Consider the following 20,583-nt stretch of genomic DNA (forward strand, 5'->3'; position numbering starts at 1 on the left):
TTGTTTGGATAAACCTCCTCCAAAGTTTGTTATTTAAAACAAGCTTTATGCAGTAGTGGTTGTTTAGATTTGCCTGGGTTTACTACTGTGTCTTTGAGCTTCATTGCTTCTGAAATTCTATTCTTTCCTTCTGGGTACATTTCTTTCTTCTTGGAGTATATCTTTAGTAGTTCAAATCTCCTCATATAAATCAGGTCCATATGTGGATGGGGCTCCTCGGGGGTAATGTCTTAAATACAGCTGCTCGAGGATATTCCCTCTAGATCTGAAGCCAGGGAACTAATAAGTTTTCTCTTTCCCCTCCCCAACATATCATAGTGGGACAGGCACGAGAGAATCACCGAATACAGTGGGGAAATGGTAGCGCCATGGGAGTCATTGGTCTATAGCAATTCTGACGTCCAGCAGGGCACAGGTTATTCGTTTTTTATTTTTTGTCATTTTAGGCCTGCACCCATGGCATATGAAAGTTCTTAGGCTAGGGGTCAAATCAGAGCTGCAGCTGCAAGCCTTTGTCACAGCCGAAGCAACGCCAGCTCTGAGCTGCATCTCCCACCAATGTTGCTGCTCATGGCAACACTGGATCCTTGATCCACTGAACGAGTCCAGGGATCAAACCCGCATCCTCATGGATACTAGTCAGGTTCTCAACTTGTTGAACCATAATGGGAATTCCCTATTAGTTCTTTTTTATTTTTTAATTTCCCCAATAGATTATTTTTTTCCCTACTGTACAGCATGGTGACCCAGTTACACATACATGTATACATTCTTTTTTCTCACGGTATCATGCTCCATCATAAGTGACTAGACATAGTTCCTAGTGCTACACAGCAGGGTCTCATTCCTAATCCATCCCAAAGGCAATAGTCTGCATCTATTACCCCCAAGCTCCGAATCCATCCCCCTTCCTCCCCTTTCCCCTTGGCAAGCACAAGTCTATTCTCCAAGTCCAAAAAAATATGGAACACTTCATGAATTTGCGTGTCATTCTTGCACAGGGGCCATGCTAATTTTCTCTGTATCCTTCCAATTTTAGTACATGTGCTGCCAAAGGGAGCACTCTATTAGTTCTTTTTTTTTTGTCTTTGTCTTTTTGTCTTTTCTAGGGCTGCACCCACAGCATATGGAGGTTCCTAGGCTAGGAGTCTAATCAGAGCTGTAGCCATTGGCCTATGCCAGAGCCACAGCAACGCCAGATCCAAGCCGCGTTTGTGACCTACAACAGAGCTCACCGCAATGCCAGACCCTCAACCCACTGAGCAAGGCCAGGGGTCGAACTTGCAACCTCATGGTTCCTAGTCGGATTTGTTAACCACTGAGCCACGATGGGAATTCCTATTAGTTCTTGATTAGGGCTCCAGACCTAACCCTAGACTCTTTATGGCTCTTGGCTTCCCCTCTGGACTCTTGGTTCCATCCTGAGTCACCCTTTCTTTTTGGCAAAATGTAGCCCATGTTTGCAGGTGTAGTTTTCTCAGCTTCCTTCCTGCTTGTAGAAGCTTGGGGGTCCAGCGTCATCTTTCCTTTCCTACTGCCTCTGAACCCTTTCAGTTCAAGCTGGCAGTCAGTGTTTCTGCTGATATAATTCTCTTAAAAACTTCATGAGTTGTCTATTGTTCTTATTGGTGTTCACGCCTTTAGACAAAACCACCTACACATCTTTTTGAGACAAACCATCCTCCATTACCTTGGGTTTCTGCCCTTGACTCCCAAGTGACCACATCCTTAAGCATCTTGGAAGCTCTAGAATTTCACTGAAAAGTTCTTATCAAAGCATTTTATATCTACGCCCTCAGCATCATCTTTTTTTGGGGGGTGGGGGTGGAACCACACACATGGAAGTTCCCAGGCTGGGGGTAAAATCAGAGCTGTAGAGCTGTAGCTGCTGGCCTACACCACAGCCACAGCAACGTGGGATCCAAGCTGAGTCTGTGACCTACACCACAGCTCACGGCCATGCCAGATCCTTAACCAACTGAGCGAGGCCAAGGATCCAACCTGCATCCTCATGGATACTAGCTGGAGTCGTTTCTGCAGAGCCACAACAGAAACTCCCTCAGCATCATCTTTATACATGTTTTCCTGACATTGCTCTGGATTTGATCCCTACCTGGGGGGGGTCATTGCTTAACCTTAGCATTTTTGAACAAGGCAGAGAAAGTTTGAAACCAGCAAATCCTGGTTCCCTTTTAAGAGACTTTCTTTTAGCTTATCTCTTCTCACATTTTACTGTAAGCAGCAAAATGAAATCAGGCGGCATGTTCAATAACACTCTGCTTGGAAATCTCGTTAGTCAAATCCTACACTCATTAGGGATATTCCCTTCTTTCCATATCATAGCAGGCAATAACGTTGCTAAAATTTCATCCACTGTATAGAAAAGATTTCTTTTTCTATGTTTTTTTTTTTTGCTATTTTATGGCCTCACCCATGGCATATGGAGTTCCCAGGCTAGAGATCAGATCCCAGCCCTGAAGTTGCAACCTATGCCACAGATGTGGCAATGCTGGATCCTTTAACCCACTATGCTGGGCTGGGGATCAAACCTTCTTCATGCTGGCACTTCAGAGACGCTGACAGGCTGTTGTGCCATAGCAGGAACTCCAACATTTTTTTTTTTTTTAATAAATGTTGGAGGAGTTCCTGCTGTAGCACAGTGGGTTATGGATCTGGTGTTGCCTCTGAGGTGACCTGGGTTCAATCCCCAGCCTGGTGCAGTGGGTTGAGGATCTAGCATTGCCATGGCTGTGGCATAGGATTTGATCCCTGGCCTGGGAACTTCTATATGCCATAGGTGTGGCTGAAAAAAAAAATACAAATAAGTCAAAAGAATTTTTTTCTAAGTACCCCAACACTTGAACACTTTGAAACTATCACATTACGTACTTAGGTATATATGTCCTTTTATAATGTTAGCATTTTAAAGACTTTGTTAGTAAAACATCTAACCATGCTTTGAGCCTGCTTTCCTGACATCTAAAATGTTCAAATGCTCCCAGTTATTTTAAGGGATTTTTATTACACTAAGTGTTTTACTTTGTTTTGTTTTCCCAGTAAGTACTGCTTCCCCCCCCCCCCCCCTTTCTTTGTTCTTAATCTGCTGGTAGACAAGGTTTCTTCATAATATCTACCCTCTCACGGAGTTTCCGTCCTGGCTCAGTGGTTAACGAATCCGACTAGGAACCATGAGGTTTTGGGTTTGATCCCTGGTCTTGCTCAGTGGGTTAAGGATCTGGCGTTGCCCTGAGCTGTGGTGTAGGTTGCAGACACGGCTCAGAACCTGCATTGCTGTGGCTGTGGTGTAGGCCGGTGGCTATAGCTCCGATTAGACTCCTAGCCTGGGAACCTCCATATGTTGCGGGAGCGGCCCAAGAAACCTTAAAAAGACAAAAAGAAAAGAAAACAAAAAACCCCCCAAAAACCCCCACTACCCTCTTAGAATGTTTGTGAAGAGTTATTTCCCTGTCCCCCCCACCCCCCCCCCCCAAAAAAAAAAACTCCTTGGATCTTAGAAGTGCTTCAAATGAAAAACACTTGGAATTTAGAAGCAACTAAACTCTTAATGCCTCTAGAAAGCTGGACTAACCAGTTTTGGAGAGAAATCTTATATGCCGAGCTCTTCCAAGTTAGCACAATTAGAGCTTTTACATAAACATAGCCCATACCTTACATTCATTTTGAAATCGGAGATCCATCCACCTCTAGACTCACCAGTCTCTCTGCTTCTACAGGGAGCCTAGTATTCGCGACATCCCTCTTGCCTCAGAAGGAATGTTCCAGGTTGGGAAGGAAGGTGGTCCCCCAATCTTGGACAGTTAGTCCCCTGCAAAGAGTGTACTCTTTCTGTCCTAAGAGAAGTTCTCTGGGAAGTCCAGGTCGAGTGGTGCTTGGAGAGTCAGCAGTGAAAAAATGAACTTCAAGAAACCAGGAATTTCTCCATCTTTGGCACCCCTGGAATCCACACACATACCCTCCTTCCAGCCATTCATCCTAGAATTGAAAACATTACACCGATACAATGGATTTATTATAGAAAGATTACACAATACAGATAAAATGAAGAAAAGAAAAACTACCGCCTGGATTTAACCACTGTTATAATTTGAACATGTATCCTTCCAAACAAATTTCAGTCCAAGCCACAGCTCCGACCTAATCTGTGGCACCCCCAGATCCCTTAGCCCACAGCATTTAGCCAGGGATTGAAGCCAGCGCCTCCACAGCAACCCGATGGATTCTTAACCCTCTGTGTCATAGCAGGAACTTTAACTTTTTTAAAAACTGAAGTAGAGTTGATTTACAATGTCATGTTATATTTTATTATTTATAACCATTTATTAGCCATTTCTTGGGCATTCAGAGAGCTGGGATGAAAACACACACCAAGCCTGTTTTTTTCCACATTAAACATGTTGAAGCAGGTCATTGTGTTGGCTGATTCTTTGTGAACTATTTCCTAATATGGAAATAACTGAAAAGGCATGAAAGATAGTAGGCAAAAGTTGACACCATTTTCATAAAATATGCATCTTGTTTTTTTTCTTTGCCTCTTTCTATTCCCCCCCCCCTTTTCAGCCACACTAGCACCATGCAGAAGTTTCTGGGCCAAGCAACGCCAGATTGAACTGGTGCCACCGCAGAGACAAGTCAGATCATTAACCCACTGTGCCAAAGCAGGAACTCCATCTCTTTCTATTTTTTTTTAAATCATGTAAAGATAGAAATGAAATAAGGCAATGAAGAAGGAAAAAAGTTCGATAAACAGTGTAAAATGAAATTTCCGTTGTGGCTCAGTGGTTAACGAACCCAACTAGCATCTTTGAGGACGTGGGATCGATCCCTGGCCTCAATCAGTGGGTTAAGGATCCTGTGTTGCCATGAGCTGTGGTGTAGGTCTCAGACGGGGCTCAGATCCTGCGTTGCTATGGCTCTGGTATAGGCTGGTGGCTACAGCTCCAATTCGACCCCTAGCCTGGGAACCTCTATATGCCTTGAGTGTGGCCCTAAAAAGACACACACACACACACACACACACACACACACACACACACACACACACAGAAGTGTAAAACAATAAGAGAACAAAAATCAATCAAAATGCAGAGATACTAATGTGTTTCACACCAACTTGGAGGAAGGGGGTAGGCTGTTGGTGGACAACCACATGGACCAGCCCCTCGGCATAGGCATGGAGATGCAAGGATGAAGATGAGGATGTCGCTGAGACTAATTTAGTCAGACGTCTGGGCTGGAATTTGGCACAGTCCATCACTACGTCATGCAGTAAGTGTACCTAAAAATTCCAGTCTCAGGCAAGGACAGCTCTTGGAAACAAATTCTTCATCAATACAGACCATGGGTCCTAAAGGTAGCTTGGAGAAGGTAGGAATGACTCAGCAAAATCTAACATCACTCTCGGGGGAAAATGCTCCACAGCTTGTCTTACTGATAATGATCGTAGTTTTATCCGACCGCACAGGATAACCATGTTGCTGTGTTGGCTTCTTTGATTTACAGTCCAAATTGCGTTAATATTTGGTGCAAAGATATTAGACTATGTCTTCAATTTATGTGAAGGTAAATTTGACTTCCTTGAGCGGCTCTCAGACAATTTGCTCCTGAGTATCATTTCGTATCTGGATCTCGAAGACATTGCCAGGCTTTCTCAAACATCACGAAGATTTGCCAAGGTAAGCGGCAATTACCCTGCGGCTATATAGAATTTTTTTTTTTTAAAAAAAAGAATTTTTTTTGTGCTTCCTTAATTTAATTTATTATTATTATTTTGGCTGTGCCTGCAGCATGTGTAAGTTCTCAAGCCAGGGATCAAACCCACACTGCAGTTTTGACCTGTGCCACAACTGTGACAACACGGATCCATGCTGCACCACGTGGGATCTTTCAAATTAGTTTAATTTTGTTTGAAGTTTTTTTTTTGTTTGTTTTTGTTTTTGTCTTTTTAGGGCTGCACCCATGGCATATGGAGGTTTCCAGGCTAGGGGTCTAATCGGAGCTGTAGAGCTGTAGCTGCCGGCCTACACCAGAGCCATGGCAATACCGGGTCCTTAAACCACTGAGCAAGGCCAGGGATCTAACCTGCAATCTCATGGTTCCTGGTCGGATTCGTTTCCACTGCGTCATGATGGGAACTCCATTTTTTTTTTTTTTTCAGTATAGCAGTGGTTTATTGTTTGCATTTATTCCAGAAAGCCTTTGTTGAAAACTTACCTTATGACAGGTGCTATCCTAAGGCACAGAAGAGACATCAGGGTTGAGAAGACTGTTATTATTATTTTTGCGCTTTTTAGGGCTGCACCTGCAGCATATGGAAGTTCCCAGGCCAGGGGTCAAATCAGAGCTGCAGCTGCCAGCCTATACCCCAGCCACAGCAACGCCAGATCCGAGCCTCATCTTCAACCTACACCACAGCACGTGGCAATGTTGGATCCTTAACCCACTGAGCTAGGCCAGGGATCGAGCCCACATCCTCATGGATACTAGTCAGGCTCACTACAGTTGAGCCACAACGGAAACTTCCAGGTCAAAGGAGTGTTGCAAGCCAAGGCAGAAACTCAAGCAGAGGCATGATGGATAAGAGAACAGAGCAAGTCGTGATTACTCCCCATCCATTTCCATTTCTTTCAGTAAAAGCCCTTTTCTGAATCACCTACCTCCCACTACGGGTGGTTCCGAAGCACTGTTCCTTGCCAAGCACTGTTTTCCCCCAGGCCTCGAGCTCACTAAATAGACTCTCACTAACTTTTTTTTTTTTGTCTTTTTTTAGGGCTGAGCCTGCAGCATAGGGATGTTTCCAAGCTAGGAGTTGAATCTGAGCCGTCGCTGCCGGCCCACACCACAGCCACAGTCACGTCAGATCCGAGCTGTGTTTGCGACCTACACCATAGCTCACAGCAACGCTGGACCCTTAACCCACTGAGCGAGGCCAGGGATCGAACCCGCATCCTCATGGATCCTAGTTGGGTTTGTGACTGCTGAGCCATGATGGGAACTCTGACTCTTAGTACTTTGAATCCTCAGGATGAGGACACAGGAACGGAAAACACAGCAGGTGCTGATTTCAAGCGATGTTAGGGCCTTGATGCAACTCTGTGGTTCTTCTCCCTGGATCCTGAAAGGCGCCCTGGGATCTGCCCCCTCAGCTATTTCTTCAACTCTAGAGCTCTGTCAGCGCCTAAACACACACACACATGCTCTCCTTCCGTTAAATCCTTTTTGGCTGAAGTTATCAGGGTTGGAGTCTGTTGCTTGCAACTGAAAGACCCTTACTCGGTATTTATCTGGAATGTACCAGGGCAACGTCCACTTATAAGAGAACATGCAACATCTCCCAAGATGATCCAAATCACGATCTTATTACCTAAAAAGTCAACATTTTTTTCACAGTAATGAAATAGAATGTCTTTTTTTAAAGAGGTGTTTTAAACTTTCATTGCTTTCTTTTTTAATTTTTAAAAAAGTTTTATTAGGAGTTCCCGTCGTGGCGCAGTGGTTAATGAATCCGACTAGGAACCATGAGGTTGCAGGTTCGGTCCCTGCCCTTGCTCAGTGGGTTAACGATCCGGCGTTGCTGTGAGCTGTGGTGTAGGTTGCAGACGCGGCTCGGATCCTGCGTTGCTGTGGCTCTGGCGTAGGCTGGTGGCTACAGCTCCGATTTGGCCCCTAGCCTGGGAACCTCCATATACCAAAGGAGTGGCCCTAGAAAAGGCAAAAAGACAAAAAAAAAAAATAGGTTAACACAAAATAATGTCAAAAGCTATATACAGTTCAACACCTATTTAAAAAAAAATGTGGTAATGTCTATGCTAATGCCTAGCCATTCTAAAGGTAAGTAGTAAATTGTCTTGACTTTTAATTTTGATTAATTTTGTTGTCCAATCTGTCTTTACTTAATATACCCCCTTTAAATGCAAAAACACATATAGGTGATTTTTGCTCCCTAAAATGAAGGGCCATAAATAAGTATTATGGATAATCATTATGCCATGTATATTTTTGCTGTTTAAAGAATGTATGAAAGGTAAGATTTTGTACTCACAGCTGCTAAGAAACTGATTATTCATACTTTGTATGATGGAGAATTTTTGTTTGTTTGCTGTTTTTGTTTTTTTTTTTTTAATTGAAGTATAACTAGCCTACAACACTGTGTTAGTTCCAGGAGCAGGGCGTAGGATTTGCTCTTTCTGTATATTACAAAATGATTCTTCCTGGAGGAGAGTTTTAAGTAAGTAAAATAGAGCAGGGAGGATGTATTCGAAGCTTCTGCAGGGGTTTGTCTCGCAAGTAAATGGAAAGATTCGATAGGGAAGTGGTGGCAACTGCAGCGTCTGGTGGAATTGATTCCTGACATGCAGCAACTGTCTTGCCTCTCGGTTTTGCTCATTTCCACTCCCTATTACTCTGCCTTTCCATGTCCTGCCATTAGTTTAGCGCAATCTTGAAAATAGCCTTCATAATTTACCCGATGCTCTAAAGTAAGGCTTTCCAGGTTGCTGACTTCAGCCCCCAGAATCCTTGCGGTGCAGAATTATTCGAAGCTGGCACATGGTCCAAGGCTGCTACTTTTTTCTTTGTGTGTAATAGTAACCATTCGTTTCTGTCTTCAATCTGAATTTTGTGTTTTCCACTGACTATTTTCCCCTTTATTGATAAAAGAGTTTTAGTGACCTGTTATGCCGCATCATTTATTATCTTATTAATGAAGTCTTTCCTTTCAAACTTCTGAGGGCAAATTTTTTAGCAAATTATTTGTGTCCCTGTCCCATTTCCTGTGGTCTCAGGGAGGGAAGTTTCCTCTCCTGTTCAAGGCCACTGCCCCTTGCCACCCAGCTCCAGGGTCTAGCCCGAGGGATTTCAAGCTGTCACTTTCTCCTCTGTGTGGTTGTTTTTACATACTTCTTACTTTTTTTTTTTTGTCTTTTTAGGGCTGCACTCCCCAGGCTAGGGATCACATTGGAACTGCAGCTGCTGGCCTACACCCCAGCCACAGCAAAGTGGCATCCAAGCCGCATCTGCGATCCACACCACAGGTCATGGCAACACCAGATCCTTAACCCAACCTGCATCCTCATGGATCGTAGTCAGGTTTGTTACCACTGAGCCACGATGTTCTGCTCCGTTATTCACTCCTTTACCTGATTTTTCCTAAGATTATGTGAGGGCCTTGACGAATATACTCCTGGAGTTCCCATCATGGCACAGTGGAAACAAATCCAACTAGGACCCGTGAGGTTGTGGGTTCGATCCCTGGCCTTGCTCAGTGGGTTAAGGATCCAGCATTGCCCTGAGCTGTAGTGTAGGTCCCAGACACAGCTTGGATCCCATGTTGCTGTGTCTGTAGTGTAGGCCAGCAGCTACAGCTCCAATTCGACCCCCAGCCTGGGAACTTCCATATGCCGAGAGTGAGGCCCTAAAAAGGAGAAAAACAAAAACAAAGCAAACTTCTGGGAACCACTGTTCTTCAGTCAGACTGCACCTGCTCTCTCATTTTAACTCTGTTCCGCTGCCTAAATATCTCTGGCCTCAGTCCCTGTGACCTTTTGGTTGTCCCATCCAAAGGATAAGGACTTCTGCATCCTGACCCAGCTCTGCTGCTGGAGTTCTCTGGCAGGAGCTCTCCTGGCTGCCTCTTTACTACTTCATTGGCTGCTCTTGTGCAGGCTGAGAGTGGCCTTTCTAAAATGCACTCTGGTCCTGTCACTGCCCTGCTCAGTGACCCTTAGTGACGTCCCATCATTTTCAGAATGAGATCCAGTCTTAACTGGCCCTTCAGGCCACGGTGCCTGGGCCCGCCTCTCATCCTCAACCCTAGCTAGGGGACTGCATGTAGCTGTCCCGTGTACTGGGCTCTCTGTGCCCCTGGGCCTTTGCTTATGCTGCTCCTTTTTGGAGGAATGGTCTCCCTCTGACCCACCACCTTAACTTCTGAATGCTTCTCTTTTGAGCTTTGTGATATTTCAATTTTGTTCATATTTTTGAAAAAGAAAATCAATTTGCATTACAGTAACCAGCTTGGAAATTTTTAAAAAATTAAATGTCTTTGGAGTTCCCATCCTGGCACAGCTGAAACGAATCCAACTAGGAACCATGAGGTTGCGGGTTCGATCCCTGGCCTTGCTCAGTGGGTTAAGGACCTAATGTTGCCGTGAGCTGTGATGTAGGTCATAGATGCAGCTTGGATCTGATGTTGTTATGGTTGTGGTGTAGGCTGGTGTCTACAGCTCCAATTCTACCCCTAGCCAGGGAACCTCCACGTGCTGTGGGTATGGCCCTAAAAAAAAAAAAAAAAGAAAGAAAGAAAAACTAGATTTCTTTTTTCTTTTTTTCTTTTGACAGCCACACCTGTGGCATATGGAAGTTCCTGGGCTAGAGGTCGAATCAGAGCTGTAGCTGCCCGCCTGTGCCACAGCCTGTGTGGGATCCTCAACCCACTGAGTGAGGCCAGGGGTTGAACCTGCATCTTCATGGACACTATACCGGATTCTTAACCAGAGAAGCCACAACAGGAACTCCAAAAATAAAAATTATATGTCTTGGAGTTCCCGTCGTGGCGCAGTGGTTAACGAATCCGACTAGGAACCATGAGGTTGCGGGTTCGGTCCCTGCCCTTGCTCAGTGGGTTAACGATCCGGCGTTGTCATGAGCTGTGGTGTAGGTTGCAGACGTGGCTCGGATCCCGCGTTGCTGTGGCTCTGGCGTAGGCCGGTGGCTATAGCTCTGATTGGACCCCTAGCCTGGGAACCTCCATATGCCACGGGAGCGGCCCAAGAAATAGCAATAGCAACAACAACAACAACAACAACAAAGACAAAAGACAAAAAAAAAAAGAAAAAAAAATTATATGTCTTTTAACATGTAGTAATTCTCCACCACCCCCCAATTCTTGACCCGCATGCCTCTAATTCTCATCTCCAGCAGCGATCATATTACCAATGTTTTGAACATCCTTCCAGAGGTAGTCTATGCACATACAAGTGCAAACGTGTGTGACATGTGAGCATATGTGTACACACACTCTTAAAAAGCATGTTATGTATTGCTCTCCATCGGTGTCTTTTCGTTTTTCTGTCTTTTCTAGGGCCGCACCCGTGGCATATGGAGGGTCCCAGGCTAGGGGTCTAATCGGAGCTCCAGCTGCCAGCTTACGTCACAGCCACAGCAATGCCAGATCCAAGCCTTGTCTGTGACCTACACCGCTGCTCACGGCAACACCAGATCCTTAACCCACTGAGTGAGGCCAGGGATCGAACCCGCAACCTCATGGATGCTAGTTGGGTTCATTACTGCTGAGCCACAATGGGAACTCCACAATACATATGACTTTAAATCATCAAATATATAGAGAGAATTAGGCAAGATACTGTAGTCTACGGGGACAGTAATGCTGTGCCCCCTTGAGCCTGGAGAAAGAAGGGAGTGTGTACTCTGGGAAAAGAGGTTATCCTGCTTGCTGAACACTTACTGAGGGTCTGGCAATGCACTGAGCATTATTTCATTTTATTTCATTTAGTTCTCAAAAACCCTACGATGTAGGTACTATTATTACCCTTGCGTTATAGATAAGAAAGCTAAGAATCAGCAAGATTAGCTAACCTGCCCAGGGTCCTAAGGGCCAGCAGGGGGCAGAACTGACTTCCCGCCCTGTTCTGGCTGTGACCTGGGAGTGGACCACTGTCCTCAGCGCTCCACTAGGGGCTTTGTGCAGTGGGTGAGTCATGATCGTGGAGCCCCTGCTGCCGGCCAGGCACTGAGTTGGGGGCTGAGGGCTTGAAGCTGGAAAGAGTCACAGGGTCCATCTTCAAGGAGCTTTGAGAGAGAGAGCACGATTAACTCTCTAGTTGTTCAGTGAGAGCTGTGATCAGAGCTCAGGGGAGTGATGTAGGGGGGCTGTGAGGGACACAGCCTGACCAGAGGCTGCCCTGAGGAAGGGGCATGCACCTGACAGGTGGGAGTGAGCCAGGCTAAGAGTGGGAAGCCGAATAGTCCAGGCAGAGGGAACAGCTTGGTCAAAGACTCTGAAGCGGGAAGAACAGAAATAAAGCCGCTGCTGCTAGAATGAAGGGCTGGGGGATAGAAGAGCTTGAAATGAAACTGGAGAGGCTGGGGCAGGTGGGTGGGGTGGGGGTGGGGACAGATCTGCAGGGACGTGGTCAGTGATGCTTTTTTTTTTTTTTTTTCAGAGCACATGTGCACTTTAATCATGGGGTGGGGGGGACTCCAGAGGAGACAGGGTTTTGACCAGGTTTGTGTAAAAATGAAACAGGGTCCAGACACGGTCTACATAGACAATGACAGTAAATTTCAAGGCAGCAACTTGATCCATGTGTCTTGAAAAACGAACACAGAGAAACAAGTGATGCTTTAATGGATCCTATTCAAACTGAGAGCTGCAAGGTTACCTTAATAGCAAAGGTTCCAAAGGTCAGACTGCCCTCTGAAGAATTGGGTCTGCCCTGGGGGCATAAAGACACACGAGAGAGCTAGAGGGCATGGGGACCCTGGGGCGGATGGGGGCCTGATCCTGGGAGAGCCTGTGGTGCTAGCCTACATCTGAGAATGGGCGTTTTCACTTATCAGACTTAATGGCATCAACGATCAGGGGCATCCACTGCCATCCCTCACCCGCGTTCCGTGTTGCCCAAGCCTCGGAGCTTCTGGAGGTCAGGTGGCGGGATGGTTATATTTCTCAGGGTAAGCCAGCAAAGAGACATCCTCTGGGAACTTGGCTAATGTGAACACACATCCCTGAAAGCTGAATCCGTTGTCACAGTGTCCTGGACCGTCTTGGGGTCAGCCTTGGGGTCATCATGAGCTCACGGAGGTCAGGCTGCCACATGGGGTCTTCCTGGGGGCTGCTGAGGTCCAGGTGGGGAAGGGACAATCGTGACAAGCAAATAAACATATTCACCTTGGAAATTCCCGTTGTGGTTCAGGGGAAGATCTGCTGAGTTAAGAATCTGACTACTGGCGTTCCCGTTGTGGCACAGCCGAAAGGAATCTGACTAGGAACCATGAGGTTGCGGATTTGATCCCTGGCCTTGCTCAGTGGGTTAAGGATCTGGTGTTGCCATGAGCTGTGGTGTAGGTCGCAGACACAGCTCGTATCTGGTGTTGCTGTGGCTGTGGTGTGGGCTGGCAGCTACAGCTCTGAGTCAACCCCTAACTCGGGAACTTCCACATGCCGCAGGTGCAGCCCGAAAAAGAAAAATGTATTCACCTTGGTGCTGACTCAAGAACAGGCCCTAGTGAGACCCAGTAAGGAAATAAACTCTCTCTGTCATGTGCGTTTTCTTACTAACCTGTTCTAAGTGTCCAGGCCAATCATTTGACCATTTGATATTAAAATGGTGCAGCTGAGATATCTCATAAGACTTGGAAAGGCTGGAAGCTTGGAGTGGGGGCGGCGGGGGGGCTGTTTTCCCATTTCCAATGCGTAGAGGCTGTGTGGGTGTTTAAATCAGTGGAGGCCAGAGAGCAGGGTTCTAGTCTTTGCTCAGCTACTTGTCACCATGAGCTTTGGACAGTCACACCCTTATCCTCTCTAAGCCTTAATGTCCACATTTGTGAAAGGAAAGGTTCTAACTAGATAAGCCCTAGGATCTCTTTCAGCTTTTATCATAGCTCATGTCTCTTAAGTTCATGCACCACCGCCAGGGGGAGCTACATCCAGGATTAGCTGTGTTTGGGATCAGAGTAGCTGGAACCATCCTCTGGATGGGTACCTTGGGTTTCCCACCCCGGCATCTACCAAGCGAAAGAGCCTCAGGGTTTGAGAGTCCTACTTGGCAGCATTTTGTAGACTAACTTATAATGCAAAGCAAAACTAAATATTTTCATTGTAAAATATGCATCATAAATGAAGTGACACTTCTGTAAATTTCAGCTCTCTTTTAAGAATTATTTCCTTTCCTATAAAACCTCATAATTTTCATACTTTTCTTCCATAATCTCTATTATATAAGATACACTGATTTCTTGAAATGTGTTGTGCTGGTAACAGGATAGGCATCTATACTACTGTTAGTGAGTTCAGATTTTTCTTTTTTTTGTCTTTTTCTAGGGTGTCACCTGCGCCATATGGAGGTTCCCTCCGCAGCTGGGAAGGATGGGCTCCCGGGCTCCCAGCCAGGCCAGCTGAACTGGCCCCTGGGAGCTAACTGCCTGGGGTGGGGCGGGGGGGGGGGGGTGTCTTTCCAGGGTCTTCTCAGAAATGGGCGGGGCAGCAAGCTGTCCTGCTTCCCTTTTCTGCCCATTAATTACATCTTTTCCATGTGTCTTACGTGTGTTATCCTTAATCCTCATGGCACTACGAGTTTTGTATCATGCCCATACAGTCATAACTACCATTTATGGAATTCCTCCTATGTGCTAAGCACTGAATGTACGTAATCCATTGTAATCCTCAAACAGCGCTGGGGGGGGGGGCGGTAGGGACCATTTCATCCTGATTATGGCGATGGAAACAGAGGCTCAGATCCAGTGCACAGAGAGTGAACAGTGGAGCTCAGGGCTGTGCCTGACAGCCGTACTCCCTCGCTGGTGTGCTTAAATCACGTTATTCTGCTCCTCAATGCAAGGTCCTATGTGAAGACGGGCCCAGAGTGATAAGCAGACTGTCCAAGGCAATTTAGTAATTACGTGGCAGGGCCAGGACTCAATCAACAATGTTTGCTAGTTGACTTGTCTCCCTTGGACCTGAAGAATGTAAGGAAAAAGTTCTGTCTTTTCAAAGATGGAGTTAAGCTTGGGAATATGTTTTTTTCCCCTCAGTGAGACAGGAATCCCAGCAGGCAGGTCACAATGACAGACCTTGAGGTTTTTTGTTGTTGTTCTTTTAGGGCTGCACCTGCGGCATACGGAGGTTCCCAGGTTAGGGGTCGAAAGAGCTGTAACCACTGGCCTACACCACAGCCACAGCAATGCCAGATCCAAGCCACATCTGCGACCTACACCACAGCTCATGGCAACGCTGGATCCTTAACCCACTGAGTGAGGCCAGGGATTGAACCTGTGTCCTCATGGGTACTTGTCAGATTCTTCTCCGCTGATCCACGACGAGAACTCCAAGACAGGCCTTGGCTTTGAAAGAACTTTCTTCCTTGGGCCACATGGAAGCACCCATGAGTCACGAAGCTGAAAGGTCCTCAGTCCCTGAAGGCATGCCAAAGTTCCCTGGGGACCTGGTGGTTAAGGATCTGGTGTTGTCACGGCTGTGGCCCAGGTCACTGCTGTGGTGAGGGTGTGGTCCCTGTCCCAGAAACTTTTGTATGTGGCAAGTGCAGCCAAAAAAAAAAAAAAAAAAGTCCCCAAAACAAACAAAAAATCGAAAGAAGAAAAAAAAAACAAAAAAAAAGCAGCACATCTCTTTGTGTGTCTTTGTAGTTTTCAAGCACACATAGCCCATTTGAGTTTGCTTCTCTGATTCATTTACCAAATAACCCATCAAGCTGCCAGTGTTTTTTTTTTGGGGGGGGGCACACCTGTGGCATATGGAGGTTCCTAGGCTAGGGGATCTAATCAGAGCTGCAGCCACTGGCCTATGCCACAGCCACAGCAATGCCAGATCCCAGCCACATCTGCAACCTACATCTGTAGCTCATGGCAATGCCGGATCCTAAACCCACTGAGTGAGGCCAGGGATCGAACCCGCATCTTCACAGACACTGTGTAGGGCTCTTAATCTGCTGAGCCACAACAGGATCTCCCCAGCTGCCAGTTTGAAGTGGGACCTGGCTGCTGGTTCAGATGTCAGTGTAAGCGGTTGGGTCACTTGCCCCATAAGATTCAGCAGATTTAGTGGTGCTCACAATGTCAGTAGCCTGTGTGGTGATGGCCTGTCTGGATCCTTGCTGTAACCTGTGCCAGGTGTCGTCAGGAAAATTACAGCTCAGACATCCAGGATTTTATTTTTATTATTATTTTTTTAAGGCCACGCCTGCAGCGTATGGAATTTCCCAGGCTAGGGGTGGAATTGGAGCAGTAGCTGCTGGCTTACGACACAGCCACAGCCACAGCCACAGCCACAGCAATGCCAGATCAGAGCCACGTCTGCAACCTACACTGCAGCTCGCGGCAATGCTGGATCCTTAACCAGATCTGAGTCACGCCAGATCTGAGCTGCATCTGTGACCTACACCACAAATCCTGGCAATGCTGGACCCTTAATCCACTGCGCAAGGCCAGGGATCAAACCTGAATTCTCATGATCACTTGTTGGGATCCTTACTGCTGAGCCACGATGGGAATTCCCTCCAGGTTTTTAGCGTAAAGAGCATGGAAGTTTTGCAGATAACTATTCTGCTATTGAGCAACAGCCCTTGAATTTCTAGAAGGCAAAGACTAATGTTTTGACTAGATGGTCAAAATCTTGAAAAACACAAGCTTGGGAGATTAATGAGGAGTTTGGGGAAGAAGTATTTGGATGGACTTTTCAGAATGAGCCAAAGAATAGAGATTTGTGTCCCATGTGACAGCTCACCAATAGGACTTTTCAGCAATTAGACTGATGAGGCGATCTGCTCTCTGGATGTCAGCTTCTTTCCCTACCGAGTGCCCAGATGACAAGGGTGGCAGCTGTGCACGGACTCAACTTCAGGAACCTCCTGGTTTCAAGATTAATCTGGCCACTGTCCGGGGAGGGACAATGCTGAACTTGGAGGCAAAGTGATCTTGTGTGGATATTGGGCCAGAGGGGTCTTTTCTGTCCTTAACCTTGTGGCCTCAGGTAAAGCCCAGGCTGCAGAACATGAGGGAAGGTTATTCCCAGACAACGGCTGGCTTTGCGATGTGCCCGGCAGGCTCAGGGAGCAGACCGAATCTCGAGGGCCACTCCGTGCATGGTGTGATGTCTTGATGCAAAGGGCTCCATGTAAAACCTGTAGATGGGAGAAGGGTAAATTTTAGATGTGCTGGTGGGCAGTCTCCGGGGGCTGCTTGTTCACTTTGATGCAGTTGTGGTTCAATATTGGGTGACTCGCTGTGGACTAAGCTGTCCAAGCCCGGGGAAGAGGTGACTTGGGTGAGGGCTTCCCATGAAGGCAAGCTGGGCGGGGGTTGGCGAGGCTCCCACTTGAGAAGCCGCTGCGGCACCGGGTGGAAGATCTGAGTGGCAGGTCCACTGTCAGCCTATGTTATGTGGCTGATTGGAAGTGAAACAAATAATGAGGTCACGTGCGTACTATTTATAACTGTCTTGCATTTCACATCTTAAATGAGATCAAAACTCGGTTTATTCTGTGAATTGTTTTTTATTCTTTTCTTTCTTTTTACAGCTGCACCTGTAACATATGGAAGTTCTCTGGGGGAGGGATCAAATCAGAGCTGCAACTGCCAGTCTATGCCACAGCCACAGCAGTGTGGGATCTGAGCCACATCTGTGCCCTGGGCCACAGCTTGAAACAATGCTGGGTCCTTAACCCACTGAGCGAGGCCAGGCATCGAACCTACATCCTCATAGATACTAACTGGGTTCTTGACCCACTGAGCCACCGTGGGAACTCCTGTTAATTGAGTATTGCTTTGTCCTTTTTTTTTTTTTTTTTGGCCGCCCTGAGGCATATGGAGTCCCCAGGCCAGGGATCAATCTGAGCTGCTGTTGTGACCTATGCTACAGCTGTGGCAACACCAGATCCTTTCACTCACTGTGCCAGACTGGGGATCGAACCTGCATCCTGGTGCTGCAGAGATGCTGTTGGTCATTCACGTTGTGCCATAGCAGGAACTCTTCTTAAAAGAATTTTTTTTCTTTAATTGGAGTATAGTTGACTTACTATGTTGTATTAGTTTCAGGTGTGCAGCAGAGTGAAGTTTTTTTCTTTAATTGGAGTATAGTTGACTTACTATGTTGTATTAGTTTCAGGTGTGCGTCCATTTCCCCCCCCCCAGAGTTTATCACAGATTATTATTATTATTTTTGGTCTTTTTGCCTTTTCCAGGGCCCTCCCGCGGCATATGGAGGTTCCCAGGCTAGGGGTCCAATAGGAGCTGAAGCCGCCGGCCTACACCACAGCCACAGCAACTCGGGATCTGAGCCGTGTCTGCGACCTACACCACAGCTCACAGCAACACCAGATCCTTAACCCACTGAGCGAGGCCGGGGATGGAACCCGCAACCTCATGGTTCCTAGTCGGATTCGTTAACCACTGCGCCACGACGGGAACTCCTATCACAGACTATTGAGTAGAGCTTCCTGTGCTATTCCGTAGGTCCTTGTTGAATGTTGTCCTTTGTCCTTTACTGCTTCATGCACCTGCCTCTCTCCTCACAGAGGACATTTCTGGAGTCAGAACCGTGTCTGGCACATCTTCATTCATTTGGGGTGTTTTCTCTACTGCCTCCCATGCAGTGGGAGTTGGAGAGTGATTTTGCGACTGAGGGAAGGATTTGCCTTAACCTGTGTGTGATGTCACCCTCTGCTGACTCTTTCTGCCCCCAGCTGTGCACGTCGGACAAACTGTGGGAGCAGATAGTCCAGTCGGCCTGTGACCACATCACCCCGGACATGAGGGCCTTGGCCGAGGACATAGGCTGGAGACAAATGTTCTTCACCAACAAGCTGCAGCTCCAGCGGCATCTGCGCAAGAGGAAACAGCGCCACGGAAGCCAGAGAAGCAGTCAGCCTTAGGGACAAGCGTTCTTGCCCTCGGGGGAGTTGAGGCACGGCTGTGTTTTCCTTCTCTGTCCAAACCTCTGTGGCTTCCTTTGATTAAGAACTAAGGTTTTACTGCTTCGAGGAGCCAGAGGGTATTTGCACAGCCAGCAACCGCCTCTGCTGTGCCTGGCCTGAACCAGGGTCCCCCCACCAAGCCTGAGGGCCCAGTTGTGGCCCCAGCACAAGGACTGCAGGACCCAAAGCCCCCACGGCCTGCCCCCCATAAGAAAAGAGGCTTCTGCTGCATAGAAACAATAAATGATTATTAGCAAGTGTTCCTGATATGCATAGTTTATCTAGATATTGGAAAGGGGAACAGGGCTATGGAATTTTTCCTGGGGGTGTTGTGTCATCTGAGTCCCTCCAAGACTAGGTGGCTGTGTGTGCCCACAGGGAGCTGAGAACAACTGGGGCCCAGGGGGGCCCCCAGTGAGTACAGCTGCCTTCTCAACTCTGCTAACTTTGTATGCAGGGCCCCTATGCTGTAGGCCCTGGGTGGCCGGGCTCTGTCCCCGCACGTGGACACCTTCTGACCTGGCTCCGGACTGTGGCTGGAGAGAAGTCTAATGATCTGTCTGCAGACCTTGTCCACAGTCCAACTTCTCAGGACTTGGGAAGTTGTCAAATAAACCTATAAACGGTTCTTAGAGGCTTTCTGCTTCCTGAAGCACTGTGGACAGTTACCACTTTTATAACAGGGATTTTTTGTGTGTGTGAGAGGTGTTTGAGTTTTATTATTTATTTATTTATTTTGTTGTTGTATGGCTTTTTTTAAATTTTTTATTTTATTTTCCCACTGTACAGCAAGGGGATCAAGTTATCCTTACATGTATACATTACAATTACATTTTTTCCCCCCACCCTTTGTTCTGTTGCAACATGAGTATCTAGACAAAGTTCTCAATGCTACTCAGCAGGATCTCCTTGTAAATCTATTCTAAGTTGGGTCTGATAAATTTTATTTTTTGCTTAATATTTTAAATCTTTTTTTTTTTTTTTGTATGCATAAGGGCTGTGGCTGACGGTGCACCCACAGGCCACCCTCCGCACCAGTGGTGGCTCAGAGCACCCGTTCGAGGATGTGCTCAGAGGCCCGGCAGGGCCCCTGATATTTTAAAATTTTTACATAATTTTTATTTTGTTTTATTTTTTATTTTTAGGGCTGCCCCTGTCCTAAAAAAAAAGGCAGGCAAGGGAGTCCCTATTGTGGCTCAGTGGTATCTAACCTGACTAGTAGCCATGAGGATGTGGGTTTGATACCTGGCCTTGCTCAGTGGGTAAAAGATCCGGCATTGCCATGAGCTGTGGTTGCAGATGTGGCTCAGGTCTGGTGTTGCTGTGGCTGTGGCGCAGGCCAACAGCTGCAGCTCCAATTCAACCCCTAGCCTGGGAACTTCCACATGCTGCAAGGGCAGCCCTAAAAAAAAAAAAAAAAAAAAAAAGAAGAAGCAAAAAAAGAAAAAAAGAAAAAAAAAAGAAAGGACAGGCTAGGGGTCAAATTGGAGTTGCAGCTGCCGGCCTACACCACAACTGCAGCAACAGGGGATCCGAGTGGCCTCTGTGATCTATGCCGCATCTTGCTGCAAGGCTGCATCCTAATCCACTGAGCCAGGCCAGGGCTAGAACCTGCATCCTCATGGACATTAGCTGGGCTCTTGAGCTGCCGAGCCACAGTGGGAACTCTATTTTTAATATAATTTTTAAAGGTTACTTTCCACTTACAGTTATTGCAAACATTGGCTATATTCCTCGTGTTGTCTGATACGTCCTTGAGCCTACTTTACACCCAGTGGTTTGTACCTCTCACTCCCCACCCCTATATTGCTATTTACCCCTTCTCTCTCTCCCCACTGGTAACCAGTAGTTTGTTCTCTGTATCTGTGAATCTGCTTCTTTTTTTCTGGCTTTATTC

General features: G+C 46.8%; 1 protein-coding gene and 1 non-coding gene across 2 annotated transcripts in view; one reads left to right on the plus strand and one right to left on the minus strand.

The window, feature by feature from the left end:
- LOC125123622 (F-box only protein 36-like) overlaps nt 1-19,318 on the plus strand; it is a 48,783-nt gene extending 29,465 nt beyond the window's left edge. Inside the window, exons 3-4 of the mRNA XM_047773704.1 lie at nt 5,521-5,693; nt 18,456-19,318. Coding sequence (XP_047629660.1) covers nt 5,521-5,693; nt 18,456-18,644 — 362 coding nt within the window. The 3' untranslated portion in view covers nt 18,645-19,318. The remainder of the gene's footprint in view (nt 1-5,520; nt 5,694-18,455) is intronic.
- Nucleotides 957-1,063, minus strand: LOC125123848 (U6 spliceosomal RNA). The gene has a single exon (XR_007134217.1). It is a non-coding gene; the product is annotated as a U6 spliceosomal RNA (small nuclear RNA).
- Nucleotides 19,319-20,583: the final 1,265 nt, after the last annotated feature.

This window comes from Phacochoerus africanus, chromosome 3, assembly GCF_016906955.1.
Source record: "Phacochoerus africanus isolate WHEZ1 chromosome 3, ROS_Pafr_v1, whole genome shotgun sequence".
NCBI classification, from domain to species: domain Eukaryota; kingdom Metazoa; phylum Chordata; class Mammalia; order Artiodactyla; family Suidae; genus Phacochoerus; species Phacochoerus africanus.